The sequence below is a fragment of the Ammospiza caudacuta genome, chromosome 16 (genome assembly GCF_027887145.1).
Source record: "Ammospiza caudacuta isolate bAmmCau1 chromosome 16, bAmmCau1.pri, whole genome shotgun sequence".
In the NCBI taxonomy this organism is placed as follows: Eukaryota; Metazoa; Chordata; class Aves; order Passeriformes; family Passerellidae; genus Ammospiza; species Ammospiza caudacuta.
This window is the reverse complement of record NC_080608.1, coordinates 1,706,043-1,722,997: the sequence shown is the minus strand read 5'-3', so window position 1 is coordinate 1,722,997 and position 16,955 is coordinate 1,706,043. Positions and strand designations below refer to the sequence as shown.

Genomic DNA, 16,955 nt, shown 5'->3' with positions numbered 1-16,955 from the left:
TAAATGCTCTGTGTGATTGTCTGGTGCTGTGGCTCGGGTGTGTACACAGCTGAAGCTGGGAATGTCACCTCCAGGTACATGGAAAAGAACAGGGGTAGGGTACCCTGAGATGGTCCAGGAGAGCCCAGAAGCCCTTACCTGCCATCCCCACACTGCTGCATGAGCCCATGGGTCAGCACCACCCTTCCCTTCTCGAGGAGTGCAGAGGCACAGACACCTGTGTGCTTCTTCCTTTGTCACCAATACCTTGGTTTCCCCACCCATGCTATTATCCCAAAACTGTCTTACAGCTCCCAGACTGACAGATCAAAGTGAAAACCCATAAAAAGGGTGAAGCTTGTGACTGAATATTTCAAAACAGTGTTTTCACACTTCCTTTTTCCCAGGTTACCTTTGGCAGACTCCAGCCATCTGGTGTCTGCTTTTGGATAAGGACTGTGCTCCAAAATCCAATGGCCTCAAAGGAGAGAACAGAATAGAATGGAATCATTAGGGCTGGAAAAGACCTTTGAGAACATCAAGTCCAACCTGTGATTGATCCTCACCTTGTCACCCAGCTCAGAGCATTGAGTGCCACATCCAGTCCTTACGGAGAAGGAAGTGGTGGGCACTTGGAGCAGCCATAGGAGAGATGCCAGTGCTGATTTTGGGGGCTTTTAAAAAATGCCAACTTCCCAGTGGCAGAACCACAGAAGCTGGAAGGACCCATGGGAGACAACAGGCTCATCTCCCCTTCCCCAGCTGCCATTTCAGGCTTTCTGCACATATATTATGTCAGCTCCATTGCTGACAGAGAGGGTAGTGTTAGAAAAAAACAGTTTTATTTAAATAACTGAAACCCTGGAGCCCAGCTGCAGCAGTGTCCGTGACAGGTATTTTCACAGTCTGTGATCACATGGATGTATCTCACTGTGCTGTGGTTGTTCTCACAACCCCTTTGCCTGGGCCTGTCCTGGGAGGAAAGGCCCTCCTGCTGCTGGGTGGGATGGGAGGCTGGCAGAGCACTGGGAGAGCAGGGTGGGAGAGGAGGAAGGCAAGGACAGGCAGCTGGAGGGGAACTAAAGGTGAAATCAGTTGTGGAGAAATTCGATGGGGCGAGGCAAAGGAAGGAATACACCTGTCTAGGCATGGGTCATACAGTGACCCTGCTGGGGCTGGGGATAGGGCTGGGCACCCCAAATCTCTGAGTGTTCTCTCCCTGCCACAGCCACAGAGCTGCTACAGCCCTGGAGCAGCATCCCCCAGGCCGAGGCCGTGCCCACGGGCCGACAGCTGCCGCAGCAGCCCCGCGCCCGCCTCGCTGTGCACCTGCACCTTCTGGGACAGGATCATCTCAAACAGGGTGCTCATCTCTGACAGGAAGGTGCTGGCCAGCCTCGTCCCGCTGCCACCAGGGTCAGCCCCAGCACCTTTGCCAAAGGTCTCAAAGGTCCTCGGTGTCTCCTGCCTTGCAGCTTCCTCATCCTCGGCGGAGCGCGGCGAGTCGGGGCAGAAGACGTTGTCCTTGTAGCTGCTGGTGAGGGGCAGGGACAGCCGGGCCACCCACTCTGGGTCTGCAGCTGTCAGCCTCTTGAGGGCCAGCTCTGGGGAGGGACAGCACAGCAGAGAAAAGGGGGGAAATAAATTGATAAAAATATTGATAAATGAAAATATCTAAAATCAGCTGAGAGGCATGATGGTAAACAGATCACCGGTGACACCATGCAAACCAGCAGCTAAAAAAAGCCACAATAGAACTGGTTTGAAACTATGGGGGGTTTTGTTTTGTTTTTACTATAATATGTAATAGCCATTTTAATATAATAGCCATTAGAATCACTGTGCATTCTCATTTGTTGCAGTCTCAATTGGCACTTCACTAAATTGTTAGCAAAGCCTGAGAGAGGGAGGGTTCAGGACTGGCTGAAGGGGAGCAGACAATGAAAAGCTTTCCAGGGGGAAGTGTTGGACACAAAGATAGTGGACTTCCCTTCAGGGTCACTCCAGGGTGGGAATTTGCTGTTAAGGAGGCAGATTGAGACCGAAAAGAAATGGGTTACTGTGAAAACAATAACACCAGAATGAAATTCTGGATTATAAAATGCACAGCTGGATGGTTGGAGACTGGGACTGAACAATTGAGCTCTAAAGTAGTTGTTCCTCGATTGGAAACAGCTGAGGAGCAGGGGGAGCCTGGGCTGGGGGCTGGGGCAGGCTCGTTAGTGCAGCAGTAATTTGATTGTGGCCCACAATGGGCAACTGGAATCACACAGAGGACTCAGGGTATTCCCTGCTGGCAGGGAGGCACAGCCAGGGTGGATTGTTACTGGGTCTGATTAGGGGAATTACACACAAATCTGATTATGCATCTGTGGGAGAGGGAGCTGAAACCACACCAGCAGGGAAAACTCTGGAGATGAACCCAGGAGTGATCCAGGCTGACACAATGGAGACCCCAAGAGCTGGGGGTTGCTGCTCCTAAGGAAGCAAGTGCTCTCCAGGGATCTGACTGCAACCTGTCATTAGCCTGAGGAGATATGCGCCAGCAGAGGAAATCTTTATGCTTAAAATAGTGTTGGCAAGAGAAGAAGTGATTATAGATGTCCATGAATAAACATCTCCTGGAAAATAAAGGAAGGACCCCATAGCAAGGAGAGCCTGGAATAGCTTCCTCGTCAGACAGCAGGAAGGGGAACAGGGATTCTTGTTTTTTGAGGTCTCTGGTAAACAAGAGTCCGTGCTGTGGTGCACAGAGGCTGCATTCCAGCCCCTCATTGTTCCTTCCCAAAGCACATCCCAGAACCTCAGGGGAGTTCAGAGCAACCAGCCAGTTTAGGGAAGGTGTTGGGAGCAGCAAAACCTCACTGGTAACTAAACCCAGCAGTCCCAGGGTGGCAAGGGCTGGTGTCACTGTAGTAATAATAATTGTGTGACTCTGACTAAAAAGTGGCATCTGAAAGGAGGGTCCCCATTCCAATGCTCTTGTCCTGCTAATTCCAGAGGGTGGTCAATACCCTGCCACAGCTGGGACCTGGGATCTGCAGTGAGTGACTGAGACAAGGCTCCTCCCTCAGCCAGCCAAGCAATTGCTCCTTTTCCTCTGGAAAACAACTGCCCTGGCATGGGCTGGGGGAGAGAGCTGGGACTCCAGCGTGGTAAGCAGAAAAGGGCAGGTACATCCCTTAGATTTTTGTTTCAGCTGGAGTCCCAAAATTCTTTTGTGTTGCTTCACATCCAGGGTTTCTTTCTGCAATCTTAGTATTTGAGTTGCAGTGACTGCTCCTTGAGACACCACCCAAGTGTGCTGCAGATTTTGCTGTAAAATATGCAGTTTTCTCCTCCCCAGTCTGCACGAAGCCACCTCATTCCCTGAATATTTGGCTGCCTCAGCTCTGGAGCAGGGCACAACTGGTCTGCTCTCTGCAGGGAGAGCTGGGCTGACGGTCCCATGGCCATGAAAACCTCATAATTAGGTATGTTTAATTTGACCAATAACTCTTTACTGCCTTGTTTTAATGGTGTTTGGGGAGCAGGGGTTGTTTTTATCATCCATAAAGTTCTATCTCTCATCTGCTGCTGGGAGTGCTGTGCTGGGCTGCTGGGGGATCAGAGCTAACAGACGGTGCTGCGAGTTCATCCCACAACATCAACAATCCCAGAGCTGCCCGGGATTGCAGTCCCCCCGCTGGGAACAGCACAAAGGCCCAGCCAGCCTCAGCCAGCTGTTAGGATGCTCCTGAGCACCAGCAGTGCTTCCTTCCTCCCTCTCAGGATGCAAGTCCACGGCTCTGTTTGTGTCTGGGAGAGGAGGAAGGAGCCCGGCAGCTCTGGCGGCTGCGCTCGGCCGTCTGTGCAGGCAGCTCTGGGCTCCTGAGACAGGTTTGCAGCTCTGGGTTCCTGGGGAAGGACTGGCAGCTCTGGGCTCCTGGGGAAGGACTGGCAGCTCTGGGCTCCTTGGGAAGGTTTGCAGCTCTGGGTTCCTGGGGAAGGACTGGCAGCTCTGGGCTCCTGGGGAAGGACTGGCAGCTCTGGGCTCCTTGGGAAGGTTTGCAGCTCTGGGTTCCTGGGGAAGGACTGGCAGCTCTGGGCTCCTTGGGAAGGTTTGCAGCTCTGGGCTTCTGGGGAAGGACTGGCAGCTCTGGGCTCCTGGGACAGCTCTGGGCTCCTGGGACAGCTCTGGGCTCCTGGGGAAGGGTTGCAGCTCTGAGCTCCTGAGGAAAGTTTGCAGTTCTGGGCTCCTGAGGAGGGTTTGCAGCTCTGGAACAGATCAGCCTCTAGGCAAGGCCAGCAGGAATCCACACAGCCTCAGCATTCCCTGCTGGCATGGAGCTGCCCAGGGAATTAATTGGTGGAATCATCATCCCAGCAATGGGGATGTGGCACTGGGGACACGGGTCACTGGTGGACATGGCAGTGCTGGGGAACAATGGTCTGGGAGGGCTTTTCCAGATCTAATGATCATATGGAATCCCAGGACTTTGGCCAACTGGATGATTGTCCTGTCAGATCCAAGAATCATGGGAGATGGCATTTCATGGATCAGCCTCACCATAGCTCTGATTTTCCATCCTTGTGTGGGCAGGACTGGATCCAGAGCTGCTGGGCAGCTCCCCCAGTCCCTTTTCTGGGATCAGGGCATGTCAGTGCACCTGGGATGGAGCTGGGCTCCTCTTGGTTCCCTGCTCTTGGCTGCAGGACCTCAGAACCCAAGGAAGCTTTTAGGTCTCAGCCTTTCCTTTGTTTGCTCCTTACTGGAATAAAAGAGCAGGGAGGCAAAGGGGGAGAAGCAGCAGCTTCTACCTTCAGCACCAAAAATGCCCAGCTCTGGAATTCAAACCACCCCAGCAGCAAAGCTCAAGGAGTTTCTTTTCTGTGGAGGAGCACAGAGGCTCCACAATGAAATTTCTGCTACAGGACATGAGTCAGCCCAACTCTTTCAAATTGAAATGCCAAGAGAGGAGATTTTTAGAACAAATCAATAAAAGGAACATGTAGAAAATGTCAGGCCCAGATGGTATTCACCCCGGAGTGCCAGAGGAACTCAGTTATGAAATTGCCTGGTTTATTAGCTGCTGTTCATTAACTACTGCTTCAAATGAATGCAGGATCAGAGGGAGGGGAGGTGGAAATGGTGACAGGAGTTTTTAAGTATGTGAAGGTGAACCCAGCCCAGGCAGATTCAGAGAAATCCTTCTGTGCAAGGCTCAGCAGAGAGAGCCATGGAGCTGCTGCTCCCAGAGGAACCACCTGACATTGTCACATGGGGAATTGTGTTCTGAAATTTGGAAGGGCTGCATGGAGAGTCCTGCATGGAGAGGCTCTGGACAAGGGTCTGGAGTGCCAGGACAAGGGAATGGCTTCCCAGAGCCAGAGGGCAGGGCTGGATGGGATATTGGGAGGGAATTGTTCCCTGGCAGGGTGGGCAGGCCCTGGCACAGGGTGCCCAGAGCAGCTGGGGCTGCCTCTGGATCCCTGGCAGTGCCCAAGGCCAGGGCTGGGAGCAGCCTAGGACAGTGGGAGGTGTCCCTGCATGGCAGGGGTGGCACTGGATGGACTTTAAGGTCCCTTCCCACCCAAACTGTTCTAGAATTCAATTCTGTGAAGGCAGAGGTCACCTGAGCTGATGGAACAGCACCAGCCAGGCTTGCAGGGCACCTGAGCTGTGCCTGAATTTACAGCCAGGTTCTGTAGGGACTAATATGTTTTAAAAGCTGGGAAGTGAGGGTAGGAATAATTAATCTTCCTCACCAAGGGAGGTCATTAGCAGAGTCCCAGAGTATCTGCTCAACACAGTGATAAATGATATGGCAAGGGGACAATGTTGGTGTTGACTCCACTAAAACACCCAAAAGCAGAGGGTTGCTGAAGGACCTGATAATGCTGACTGCCATGAGCAAAGTGTGGCTGGTGAATTTCTGTGTCACCAACTGTCAGATAATTGTCACAGGGAACAACAACCTGTCATGTGTTGATGGCTCTCCCTCCACGCAGAGGAGGGATTTGGGAGCCACAACAAACAGGGCTCAGCGTGGAGCTTGGGCAGGAGAGGAATTAGGAACACACAAGAAAACCTCCTTGTACCCCCAGTGGATCCTAAACACTGCACAACAATTCTGGTCACACATCTCAAAAAAGATAAAATTAGCAGCAGGTTGGTCACAGGAGATGAAGAGGAAGGAGGATCCAGTGGGGCTCTGAGGGTAGATAACATCTTGAGGGGTTTGACAAGGACAAGTGTCCACCTTTCTCACTCTGCACAGACCAGGAGACCACGAAGGGAGGGCTCAGGCCAGCATGGGAAGCAGCTCACCAGCTGCAATGTGCAACTGGCCCTCACCCCTCAGCAATGACAGAGGCCAAGCTCACACGTCCATGGGAGGGAAGAGCAGCCATAAACACATGGAAAGACCAATGTGAAGCTCAGCAAGTCCCTTGGCCTGCTACCAAAAGCCTGCGATGGCCCAGACATGCTGCCCCAAGCACTGCCCCTGCCAGAGCCTCTCTGGGAGGTGCGACATGCCCTGGTTGCTGCAGGACCTCCTGGATAGGGTTAGTGTGGGTTACCTGAGGATATCCCACTGCTGCAGCCCCCCCAGCCCCAGCCTGTCCCAGCAGCGAGGTCACCTCACCTGCCTGTGGCTCCAGGAGGGTCTCCAGCTCCTCTCCCACGAGCTGCTGCACGGAGAGCTCGAAGGCACTGTCGCAGTCGCGGTCGCCGGCCTCGCTCTCGCCGTGCCCGCTGTCCTTGGTGCTCAGGCAGTCCGTGTCCAGCCCTGTGTCCAGCCCTGTGTCCAGCCCCGTGTCCAGCCCTGTGTCCAGCCCCGTGTCCAGCCCTGCAGCCCTGCCAGGGGTCACAACACCCAGGTCACTTCAGCCCCAGTGAGCCTTTGGAAGGGTCTCTATCTCCCCAAAATGCCCCAAAGAGAGGCTCCGGGCAGCCTCCCCATGCACCACCCACAGAACCAAAGGCATTTTGAATGCCCATCAGTTAATGAGGTTTGGGGAGTTGCTCCACATTTCTTGCCTGAAAGGGTTTTTATCCTTCTGCAGCAAGATCAGAGAACCACAGAAGGGTTGGAAGGGACCTTAAAGCCCATCTCATTCCACCCCCTGCCACGGGTAGGGACACCCTCCATAGTCCCAGCTTGCTCCAAGCCCAGTCCAACCTGGTCTGGAACATTTCCAGGGGTCTAGGGGCATATCCTGAGCAAACAGGGACTTGCTGGCTCCTCCCCATTAATTCAGAGGAGCTTTCCCCTGCAGGACCAAGTGAGGAGCACCCCAGATACCCTGGAGCTGCTCTCCCTCCCTCTCCATCCTCTGCAGCTGCAGGTGAGAAAGGTGGAGAAAGCTGTGTCTGCCCGTGGCCTGGCCAGGTGGGGACAGGGGGACACAGCAAGGCAGTGATGAAGACTCAGCATCCTCAGGAGTGTGTACCCAGAGCACACAGCATAATTTAATGGGAACACCATGAAGTTTGGGGATATCTTTAGCACACAGCTGGGATATCTCAGTGCCTCCAGCCCTGCTGCAGTTCCTCACTCATCTGCCCCCTGGCACAGGGTCAGGTGTCCCAAACTCATGTTGACAGGCACTAAGAAAGCATCCAGAGCTATGAGAACACTCATCCTTGTGCTGCTGCCTCCATAGCTGGGCCCCTCTGTGCTCCTGAGCACCCAGAAGCATCAGAGTTCTTGGCAAGGGATGGCTCATGGCCATGGAAGAGCTCAAGTGAGTATGGAGGGACCTGCCAAAGGTACCCCAGGAAGGAGGCAAAGAGCAGCTGGATACCATGAGGAGCACAACCTGCCCCTGAAGGGAGAACCTCCAAACTCAGGAGATGAGGCTTTTCCTTGTGTGTCTCTGCCCTCGGAGGTTTTAGCCTGGTGGGGCTGGGGCAGGGGAAGGGGGCGTGGGGAAGGGAAGTGCTGGGAGCCAGCTTTACCTGCTGCCGTTCTTGGCCGTGTACTTGTTTCCCCTGTAGTTTGTTTTGGGCTGGAACTGGCCCTGGTGCAGCAGGGAGAGCAGCTGGGAGATTTGCTGCAAGGCAGGAAAAGCCTGTTGAGCCCCGGGCCGGCCACTCAAGCTGCTTCCTGCCAGGACGTCCCTCCGAGCCCCCCGGCCTTTTTATAGCGTTTCCTCCTCCTGCAGATGGCTCAGCATCCCCACACCGGGGAAAAACAAGCACTGGGCAGCCCACCTGGGCCCGAGCTTCCCCTGCAGCCCTCCTGCTGTCCCTGTCCCTGGGATTGTCCCCTTGTCACACCCTGTGCCAGCCCCGCTCCCGCCTGTCCCGCTGGGGTGACCCTGCTGGGGTGACCCTGCTGGGTGAGGGGATGCTCATCCTACCCAGGCCTGGGGAAGAGACCAAGCAAAGACCCTCAGGCTGCCCATTCCCACCGCGCCAGGGTGGGCACGGCCCGGGCAAGGAAGGGCTGGGGGTGCCCACACGCCAGGAACGCCCGGAACGGCTCCTACCTGCACTGGGGGCGACTCCATGGCGAACTCCCCGGTCGGGCTCTGCTCCGCCAGGGCCACCAGCGACAGCCGGACCAGGCTCCTGAGGATCTGCTGGTGGGGCTGGGGCTGCCCGGGTCCCCCCGCACCCACGGGCGGCTCGGCTGGCACTCGGGGCTCTCCCATGGGTGGCTTCACCAAGCTCTTGCCGTGCGGCGGTGCCTCCGCGGGGCCCGCAGCCTCCCTCACGGCGTGCTTGGCTCTGTGGGGCGGGCAGGGCCGGCGCTGCAGGACGGGCAGCTCCAAGGTGCCCTGCTGCTCCTCCGAGCCCTTTTGTGTCCTCTGATTCCTCAGGGTCCTGTAGAGAGTGGGCGTGAGGTGCAGGGGAGCCTGCGGGGACTCCCCGGTCGCAGGGGTGGCCATGTCGGGCTGCTCCTCCTGGCAGGCCCGGGGGGGCTCGGGCTCCCGGGGGCGGCCCCGGAGCAGCGGCACCAGGTGGATGTCGGCCTTCTGGATCTGCCTGTGCGGCTTCTTGAGCTGCTGCTGCCTGCGGGCGTCCTCCGCCTCCCGGCAGTTGTAGGCCATGCCGTCCTTCTTGTCCTTCTTGCGCAGGGACAGGGTGAGCGCCAGCAGCAGCACGCAGCCGCCCAGCAGAGCGGCCAGGCAGATGAGCAGCAGCACGGACAGGCTGGGCCAGCCGGGATCCCGCGCTGACATCTTGGAGAAGGCGCCGTGCCGCCGGAACAGCAAGCGGAGCCGGGCCAGGGTGTGCAGGGGAGTGTCCCCCTGGTCACTCACCCGCACCAGCAGCTCCTGCTGGCTGCCGGCCAGGCTGCTGGCATTGCTGGCGTTGAGGGACACCTGCCCCAGCAGCGGGTCCAGGATGAAGAGCCCGGCATCATCCCCACCCACCAGATCATACCGAAGAGCCCCATTGGTGCCGGAGTCCACATCCCGGGCCACGATGGTGAAGAGGAAGGGGTTGGCAGGGCACGACATGAGTGTGGAATTGGTCACTGCTGCAGCCCCCTGGGTGCTCCCATTCCCAGGGACCACCCAGCAGCAGCCGGTGTCCACATTGACCAGGACAGAGAGCGTGGCCACCCCTCCCACCAGTGCTGGCGTGGTGATGATGGGTGCGTTGTCATTCCGGTCAAGCACAGCCAGCCTGATGGAGATGTTGGATGCCAGCTTGGGATGCCCTCCATCCTCTGCTGTCACCAGGAACTCCAGGCTCCTCACCTGCTCATAATCAAAAGCTTGGAGGGCAAAAATGTCTCCAGTGATGGGGTCGACTGAGACCAGCCCCAAAGCAGAGGGGTCCAGGATCCTGTAGGTGACTTTCCCGTTGGAGCCCAGGTCAGGGTCAGTGGCACGGACAGTGAGCAGGAAGGCAGGTGCTTCACCATTCTCAGCAACAGCAGCCTCGTAGGCGGCCTTCTCAAAGGCTGGGGCGTTGTCATTGACATCACTGATGCAGATGGTGAGGTGTTTCAGCACGGCCAGGGACAGGTCCCCCATGTCCCGCACCACCAGCGTCAGGTTGTACTCGGCGCGCCGCTCGCGGTCCAGCGAGGCGTTGGTCAGCAGCGCGAAGCTGTGGCTGTTGGTCCTCTTCAGCCTGAAGTGCTCGTAGCCCTGGCTGAGGGAGCAGAGCACTTGCCCGTTGCTTCCCGAGTCAGGGTCGCTGGCTGTCACCAGGGCCACAAAGCTGTCCTTGGGGAGGGCCTCGGACAGCACAGGCTCCCGCGCGGCCCAGGTGACATGGACATCAGGAGCGTTGTCATTGACATCCAGGACCTTGACCAGGACCTTGCAGTGTGCCGGGATGGGGTTGGCGCCCAGATCCCGCGCCTGCACGTCCAGCTCGTAGGCGTGGGTCTCCTCGTAGTCTAGAGGGAGCCTCAGGAGGATGCTGCCCGTGCGGGTGTCGATGCTGAAGGTGCTCAGCACCTCGGGGGGCGCGTGCCTGCTCAGGCTGTACTCGATCTCCCCATTGGGACCCTGGTCAGGGTCAGTGGCCGTGACGGTCACAAGGAGGGTCCCGGGCTGGGCGTCCTCCTGAACCTCCACCGTCAGGGAGCTCTCTGCAAACACGGGGCTGTTGTCATTGGAGTCGAGGACAATGACTTTAATCAAAGCAGTACCTGATTTTGGTTGCTCCCCATGATCCGTGGCCGTCAGCACGAGGTCAAAGGAGGAGTGCAGCTCCCGATCCACCTCCTTAACCACGACAAGCTCCGCGTGCCTCATCCCATCAGAGCTGGAGACGACCTCCAGAGCAAAGTGCTCACTGGGGGAGAGGGCGTAGGAGCAGCGGGCGTTGGAGCCAGCGTCAGCATCCACGGCTCGATCCAGCGGGATCCGTGTCCGCAGGGATGCGCTCTCTGAGATCTCCAGCTCCAGCTCGGGCGTGGGGAACCGCGGCGCGTTGTCATTGATGTCCATCACCTGAACCTCCACGTGGATCAGGGCCGGGTTCTGGGCAGCCAGCACGTCGAAGGACACCCAGCAGGGATCACTGTGGCGGCACAGCTGCTCCCTGTCCACCCGCCCAGCCGTGCTGAGCACCCCATCCCCGCTGCCCACGTGCAGCGGGAACCTGCCGGGGGTCTCCATCAGCTGAAAGGTCTCGGCCGCCTCGCCGCTCTCGCCGCCCTCAAAGTGCTCGGCCAGGCTCCCTATGACAGTTCCCGGGGGCACCTCCTCCAGCACCCGGTACTGCACCGTGAACGTGGCCACCTCCTGGGCATCGGCGCTCAGGAACAGGTACCACCACCAGAGCGCCGGCAGCCGCAGCGCCGAGCGGCTCAGCCCCAGCACGCTGCTGGCAGAGCCCCCGCGGCCCCGCCGCGCTGCCATGGGCTGTCCCGCCGGCCACCGCATCCCCGCAGAGTCCTCAGGGCCACCGCAGGGCCTCGCCATCCTCTGCCATCTCCGAGGGCCGTGGGCTCCAGCCAGAGCTTGGAAAGGAGGGGAAGTCACAAGCAGGGCTGGTGGCTGTTCCCCGCGCTGCCATCACCGGGGCTCCCCGGCCGGGACAGCCCGGAGCGGAGGGACCGTCCCCGGAGCAGCCACCGGCCGGCTGGCCGGGCTGGGGATGGAGCGGCAGACATCCTATGGAAACCCCTCCTACAGGAAAAGGGAGGACCGGGCTGGTACAATGCCGGGGCTGGGTGGGGGCTTGTGGGGCGGCACAGGCCCGGCAGTGAGAGGGTGTGGAAGTGCCCTCCGATCCCAGCCTCGGGGGACCGTCACCGCTGTCACCTGCAGCGCACACTGTTCAGAAGGTGGTATTCCTGCAGGCCCTGACCCAACACAAGCCTCTTGCGCTTCAGGAAGAGGTGATGGACTCCTGCTTCTTCATTGACGCAAAGCCTTGTTCTTCACACTTCTACATCTCAGACTTTGACATTTTCCCTAAATCCAAGTGCAATCCCTGCTCCTTGCTCTGCCTTTGGAGGGCGATGAGCCCAAGTCACCTTTCCCAGTACAGAGGTGCTGATGTCACCAGTTCCAGCTGGACACACCAAAATGAGCTGATGAATCAGCAGGAGCGTGGCCACGCCAAACACAGCCGGGAGGGCACGAGGGAAGGAGGGAGGTGCTGGCAGACACAGCCTGTGTCCGTTCAGGCCTCTCCCCATCCCTGCATCCGGCTGTCCTGGCTGCTCCCTCTCTTGGCACGTGCTCCATCCCAGCTTGGCTCAGCACTGATTTCCCTGGCGTCACTCCTGCACCATCAAATCCCTTCTTGGCCTTATTTCAGCACCTCACCCTGAGCCCCCACCTTCAGGCTGCCCAGCTGTTGTACCAGTATCACCACAGCTGGCCAGCTGTGCACACACAGGTAGCACAGCCTGAAGGTGTTCCACATATTCCTCCTGAGCCTGCAGAGCCCCCAGGCCCCAGGCTGGGTTTGCTTTGGTCTCGAGGTGACAGAAGGCATTCAGAACAGGGAAGGTCATCTGGAATTTCCCTTGGGTGCTCTGGAGCATTCTCAAGGTGTGGTTGAAGCCCCACCAGCCACAGCATCTTTGTGTCTCCACACCTTCCAGGCAGCCTCCAGCAGCCTTTGGTGTCCTGTCCTCACCCTCTCCTCCTGCTTTTCCAGCCTTGATGGGCACCCCTGTCCCCCCCAGCCTATTCCCATCCCTCCCAGCTCCCCTCACACTCTGGATTTCCCAGGTGAGGTTCTGCTGTCATCAGTTTCCTTTGCCATGGTGAATTTTGGTGTCACAAAGAGCAGCAAAGCCAAAGCCATCGCAGTGCCACGAGCTGTGCCCTCAGCACCGCGGGAGGAAGGGACGGTGCTGCGGGGGGTGGCCGGAGCCCGGTGCTATTCCTGGGCTCGGCCCCAGCTCCAGGTGACCTTTGCCAAGTCATTTCCCTGCTTTGTGCTCGCGCTTCCTCCTGCGCAGCCCGGGGCTCTCCCGGAGGGATGATCCCGCCTGATCCCGCCCGCTCCCGCTGCCCGCGGAGCTCCGGCTGGAGAAGCGGATGTCTCACAGCCCGTGCCCGATTTTGGGAGGGGAGGTGGGAAGGCCACTTCCTTCTGCTGGGGCTGTTATCCCTCCACCTCCCGGGTTTTTAATGCTTTTCCTTTTCAGGGATGGAGCAGAACAGAAGAACCACGCTGGAGCATCACAAGGGAAAGGAAATAAATATGACACCCCAAGACTGTGAGAGTTCCCTGAGGAGCCCTGCCTGGGGTTTCCTTGCCCCATCACCTCCCAATCCCACTGCAGAACCAGCCACTCTCCCCCAGTGCCTGTGTTTAACCCATCACTGACACCACAGGAGGTGAATCCCCCCGACTCCAGCACCCACCTGCCAGATCCCACTTGCTGCCATCCCCACCCCTCAGCTGGGAGGATTCCAAACCTCCAAACCACTCATTTTTCTCCCCAGGTGGGATTTTGAGTACCAGTTCGCTCAGGGAAAGACTGGGAGGAGAAGTCACTGTCACCAGGCTGTGAGCCCCCTGAGCACTGTCCCCAGCCTGGCTGTACAGATCCCAGCACTGGTGACAGGTCTGGCCTGCCCAAGAGGAGCTGGAGGAGCTCCTGCATGAATTATTGATGATTCTTCAGGAATAAACCCCTACAGACCAGGCCTGTGACCCTCAGCCAGCAGAACATTCCCAGCTGGCAGGAGGATGCTGCAAAAGCATGGCTGAGCTGCAAATCAGTGCCGTGGAGGGAGATGGACAGAAAGCTGCAAGAAAATAGGAAAGAAAAACGGGGTCGAGCTGAGACTTGCCAGAAGCACAGGCAGGGAAATGAGATCTGGTGCTAAAAACAAAACATGTCTCCTCCTGTTTCCTGTTCACACCCCAGCAGGCTCCCAACGTGCTTCAGGACCTCCATGACCACTGCGGTGGCTACAAACACAAAAATCCTCCTCTAAGGTTTAGACTGCACCTGAACCCTTTCATTTAAAGCTCAGGAAGAATTGAATTATTACAGCACTTCATGCATTCACTGTGTGCAATCACTGTGCTTCCTTCAGCTCCTGCCCGACTCTGTCCGTGCCCAGAGCAGCTGGAAATGCCATTTTCAGGAGTGCCAGCCTGGCTCTCTGCAGCTCAGCTGCTCCCCAGGCTCCAGAGCAGGGCACGGGCGCACCCTGAGCTCCCAGGGGTGCAGAGCTGTGCTGGAGGCACCACTCTCCCTGTCCATCACCTGGCAGAGAGCAGCACCATCAGGTTATTTCAAGCTCCACTGCACAGCTGGAGATGTTCAAACTTTGTCATTTTGGGCTGACACGGTGCTAGCCTGGGACCAGGAGCTGTGCCGTAACACAGCAGGGAGCAGAGGGCAGCTCAAAATGAGAGTGAAGAGGCTTTTTCATATCTAATAATTTTCTCTGATGAAGACAGGCTGGGAGCTGGGGATGTTCACCTGGACAAGAGGGGACTCCGGGCAGACTTTGAAGCCCCTTCCAGTGCCCAAGGCCTCCAGAGCTCCAGGAGGGTTTGGGCACCATTTCCAGGGATGCACAGGGTGGGATTGTTGGGGGGTCTGTGCAGGGCCAGGAGCTGGGCTGGATGATCCTTGTGGGCCCCTTCCAACTGTGGACATTCTGTGATTCCATGAATTTTCAGCCCTTTGCTCCTCTAGAAGTGTCCCTCCATTTTCAGTGGCCAGCAATCCCTCCCTGAGCATGAGGTGTGTGAGGAGCAGCTGCACAAGGAGCCCAGAGCCTTCCCCATCCCCAGCTGCCTGCAGGGACCCGCGAGGCTCCCGGGGGCCCTTTCTCAGGAGGAAGGACATGATTCCCCCTCTCACACCAGGCACGGAGCTCCGCGGGAGGTGCAGGGACCTTCCCTCGGGGTGAGCTGAGCTCATCTCCGTACAACCAGCAGGTGACACCGGCTGAAGGTGACACTGGCTGAAGGTGACCTCGGGTGAAGGTGACACCAGCTGAAGGTGACACTGGCTGAAGGTGACCTCGGGTGAAGGTGACACCAGCTGAAGGTGACACTGGCTAAAAGTGACCTTGGCTGAAGGTGACCTCGGCTGAAGGTGACACCAGCTGAAGGTGACACCGGCTGAAGATGACACTGGCTGAAAGTGACCTTGGCTGAAGGTGACACTGGCTAAAGGTGACCTCGGCTGAAGTGACCTCCCCGTGCCTCCTGCTCCATCCTGGGCAGTGCTGCTCATCCTCCCCTTCCATCCCAACCACCCGGGTGTCCCTGCGGGCTCCTGCAGCGCTGCCCGCCCGGGGCTCCCGGTGCCTGCCGAGGCCGGGCGGGCCGGGGAAGGCGCAGCAGCCCCGGCGGTGCCTGCGCTGTGCAGTTGGATCGCTCCACCACGAGAGCCCACTGCTGCTCCGCGCTGGGCTCCGCCGCTGTCCCCGCCTGTCCCCGGCGCCGCCCCAGGGGCTGGGGGTGCTGAGCCCCCCAAACTCTCCCCACGGAGGGGCTGCGATCGCCCTTCCCCCGATGGTCCCGGGGGTCTCCGTCGCCCCCAGCCCTGCAGGGAGCCTTGGGCGACGCTGCAGCTGCCTCCCCTCCATCCTCAGCGGATGCTCTGGGTCCCTCCCTGTTTGGTACGGGTTTCAGGTGCTTCCCTCCGTTTCACAGAATTTTCGGGTGTTTCCCCCGGTTTTGCACAGTTTCAGGGTGTTTCCCTCGCTTTCACACGATTTTAGGGCGTTTCCCTGGGTTTTACACGATTTTAGGCAGCACTGCAGCATCACAGCAGTCTCCCCCAAACCCCGCTGTACCCCCGCTAAATCCTCTTTTGGGGGGGTTATAGAGGTGCCTCCCTTCCTGCAGGGCAACACGTTAATTAGGGGGGAAATAAAAGGGGGTGCAGGCAATCCCTGGTGAGGACAGAGTTAATTATGGATGTAGCAGCTCCTGAAAGCTTCCCCAGGCAAAAACCTGGTTTTGAGCAAAGCAGCTCCTGCCTGCTGGGCTCCAGGAGCTGCCCTGCACAGAAGGGACGATAAGGAGAGTTATTGTTGCTCCGTGCTCATAAAAGAATTATTATTAAGGAGGGGAAGAAAGTTGTAAGTGAAGTAAATTGGGCCAGGCTGGGTGTTTGAATAGACAGGAATAATGTTATGGTAATGTCATGCACGGCTCTGCTGCTCCAGGACCCTGACGTGTTTTATAAAGCCCGGTGCTACAAAAAGCAATTCTGTGAGCAGAGAGAGGGAGAGCTGGCCAAAGAGAAATGAGGAGAAGCTGTAAAAATGATGTTTTATTGTGTGGGAGAAAGCAATGAGTTGAGATCTAACCCTTGATGTCCTTCTGGAGGAGAAAGCTGGCAGCATATTGTCGCTCGCTTGTATGATTTAATTTGCTATTCTAAGTCTTACAGTAATTTCTTTCCTGTGCTCCAATAACTTGTATCTAAATTTCTGTTTGCAAATGAAACACATGGAAGAACTCCCCAAGGCTGGGGCCTCAGAGCTGGATCTTCCCAGAGTGCAGGGGGCTGCTGACAGGACGGGGGCAGGGGGCACCCAGCAGCACCACCTTCCACTGCCACTGTGATTTGATTTTAGTTTGACAACCCAAAACACCTGAGCACCAGCCCGGGGTGGGCTCCCTGTGCTGCACAGGGTAAGTGATGGATCCGGGCTGTGACATCAATCAGACCTTTACGAGTCCCCAGCGGCTGCAAATCAATAAGTGCCAGCAATAATTACCCATTTTGTCTTTCTCTTTATTAGTATTTAGACGTTTTTAGTCTTTTCTCTCTAAACATGACGTTTCCCTGCTGTGGGTGTCCTTCAGAGGGAGCTGTCAGGAAAGCTCCTGTTCCTCTAATTACAGGCTTTGTGCTGGATGGAGCTGCTCCCTGAGCAGGAATGATAGAGCCACCAAAGCTGGGGACGGCTCTGCTGCCTCAGCCTGGGCAGGTGACACTGGTGATGTCCCCAGGGGGAGGGTGCGGCCTCTCTGGGTGTCACAGTGCAGATCTTGTGACGGTCACAAGGGGTCATCTTGTGATGCTCTCCAGCTCTTGGTGGGGGTGACCACAACCCACAGATGCCATTTA

At 57.5% G+C, this 16,955-nt stretch overlaps 1 protein-coding gene across 1 annotated transcript; it reads right to left on the bottom strand.

Moving 5' to 3' along the window:
* Nucleotides 1–981: 981 nt before the first annotated feature.
* PCDH12 (protocadherin 12) lies at nucleotides 982–11,361 on the bottom strand. Its single transcript, XM_058815408.1, has 4 exons — nucleotides 8,458–11,361; nucleotides 7,925–8,019; nucleotides 6,609–6,820; nucleotides 982–1,583 (listed from the first exon to the last, which is right to left on the bottom strand). Exons 1-4 carry the CDS (start codon nucleotides 11,359–11,361, stop codon nucleotides 1,219–1,221), a joined length of 3,576 nt encoding a protein of 1,191 aa, XP_058671391.1. The 3' UTR covers nucleotides 982–1,218.
* Nucleotides 11,362–16,955: the final 5,594 nt, after the last annotated feature.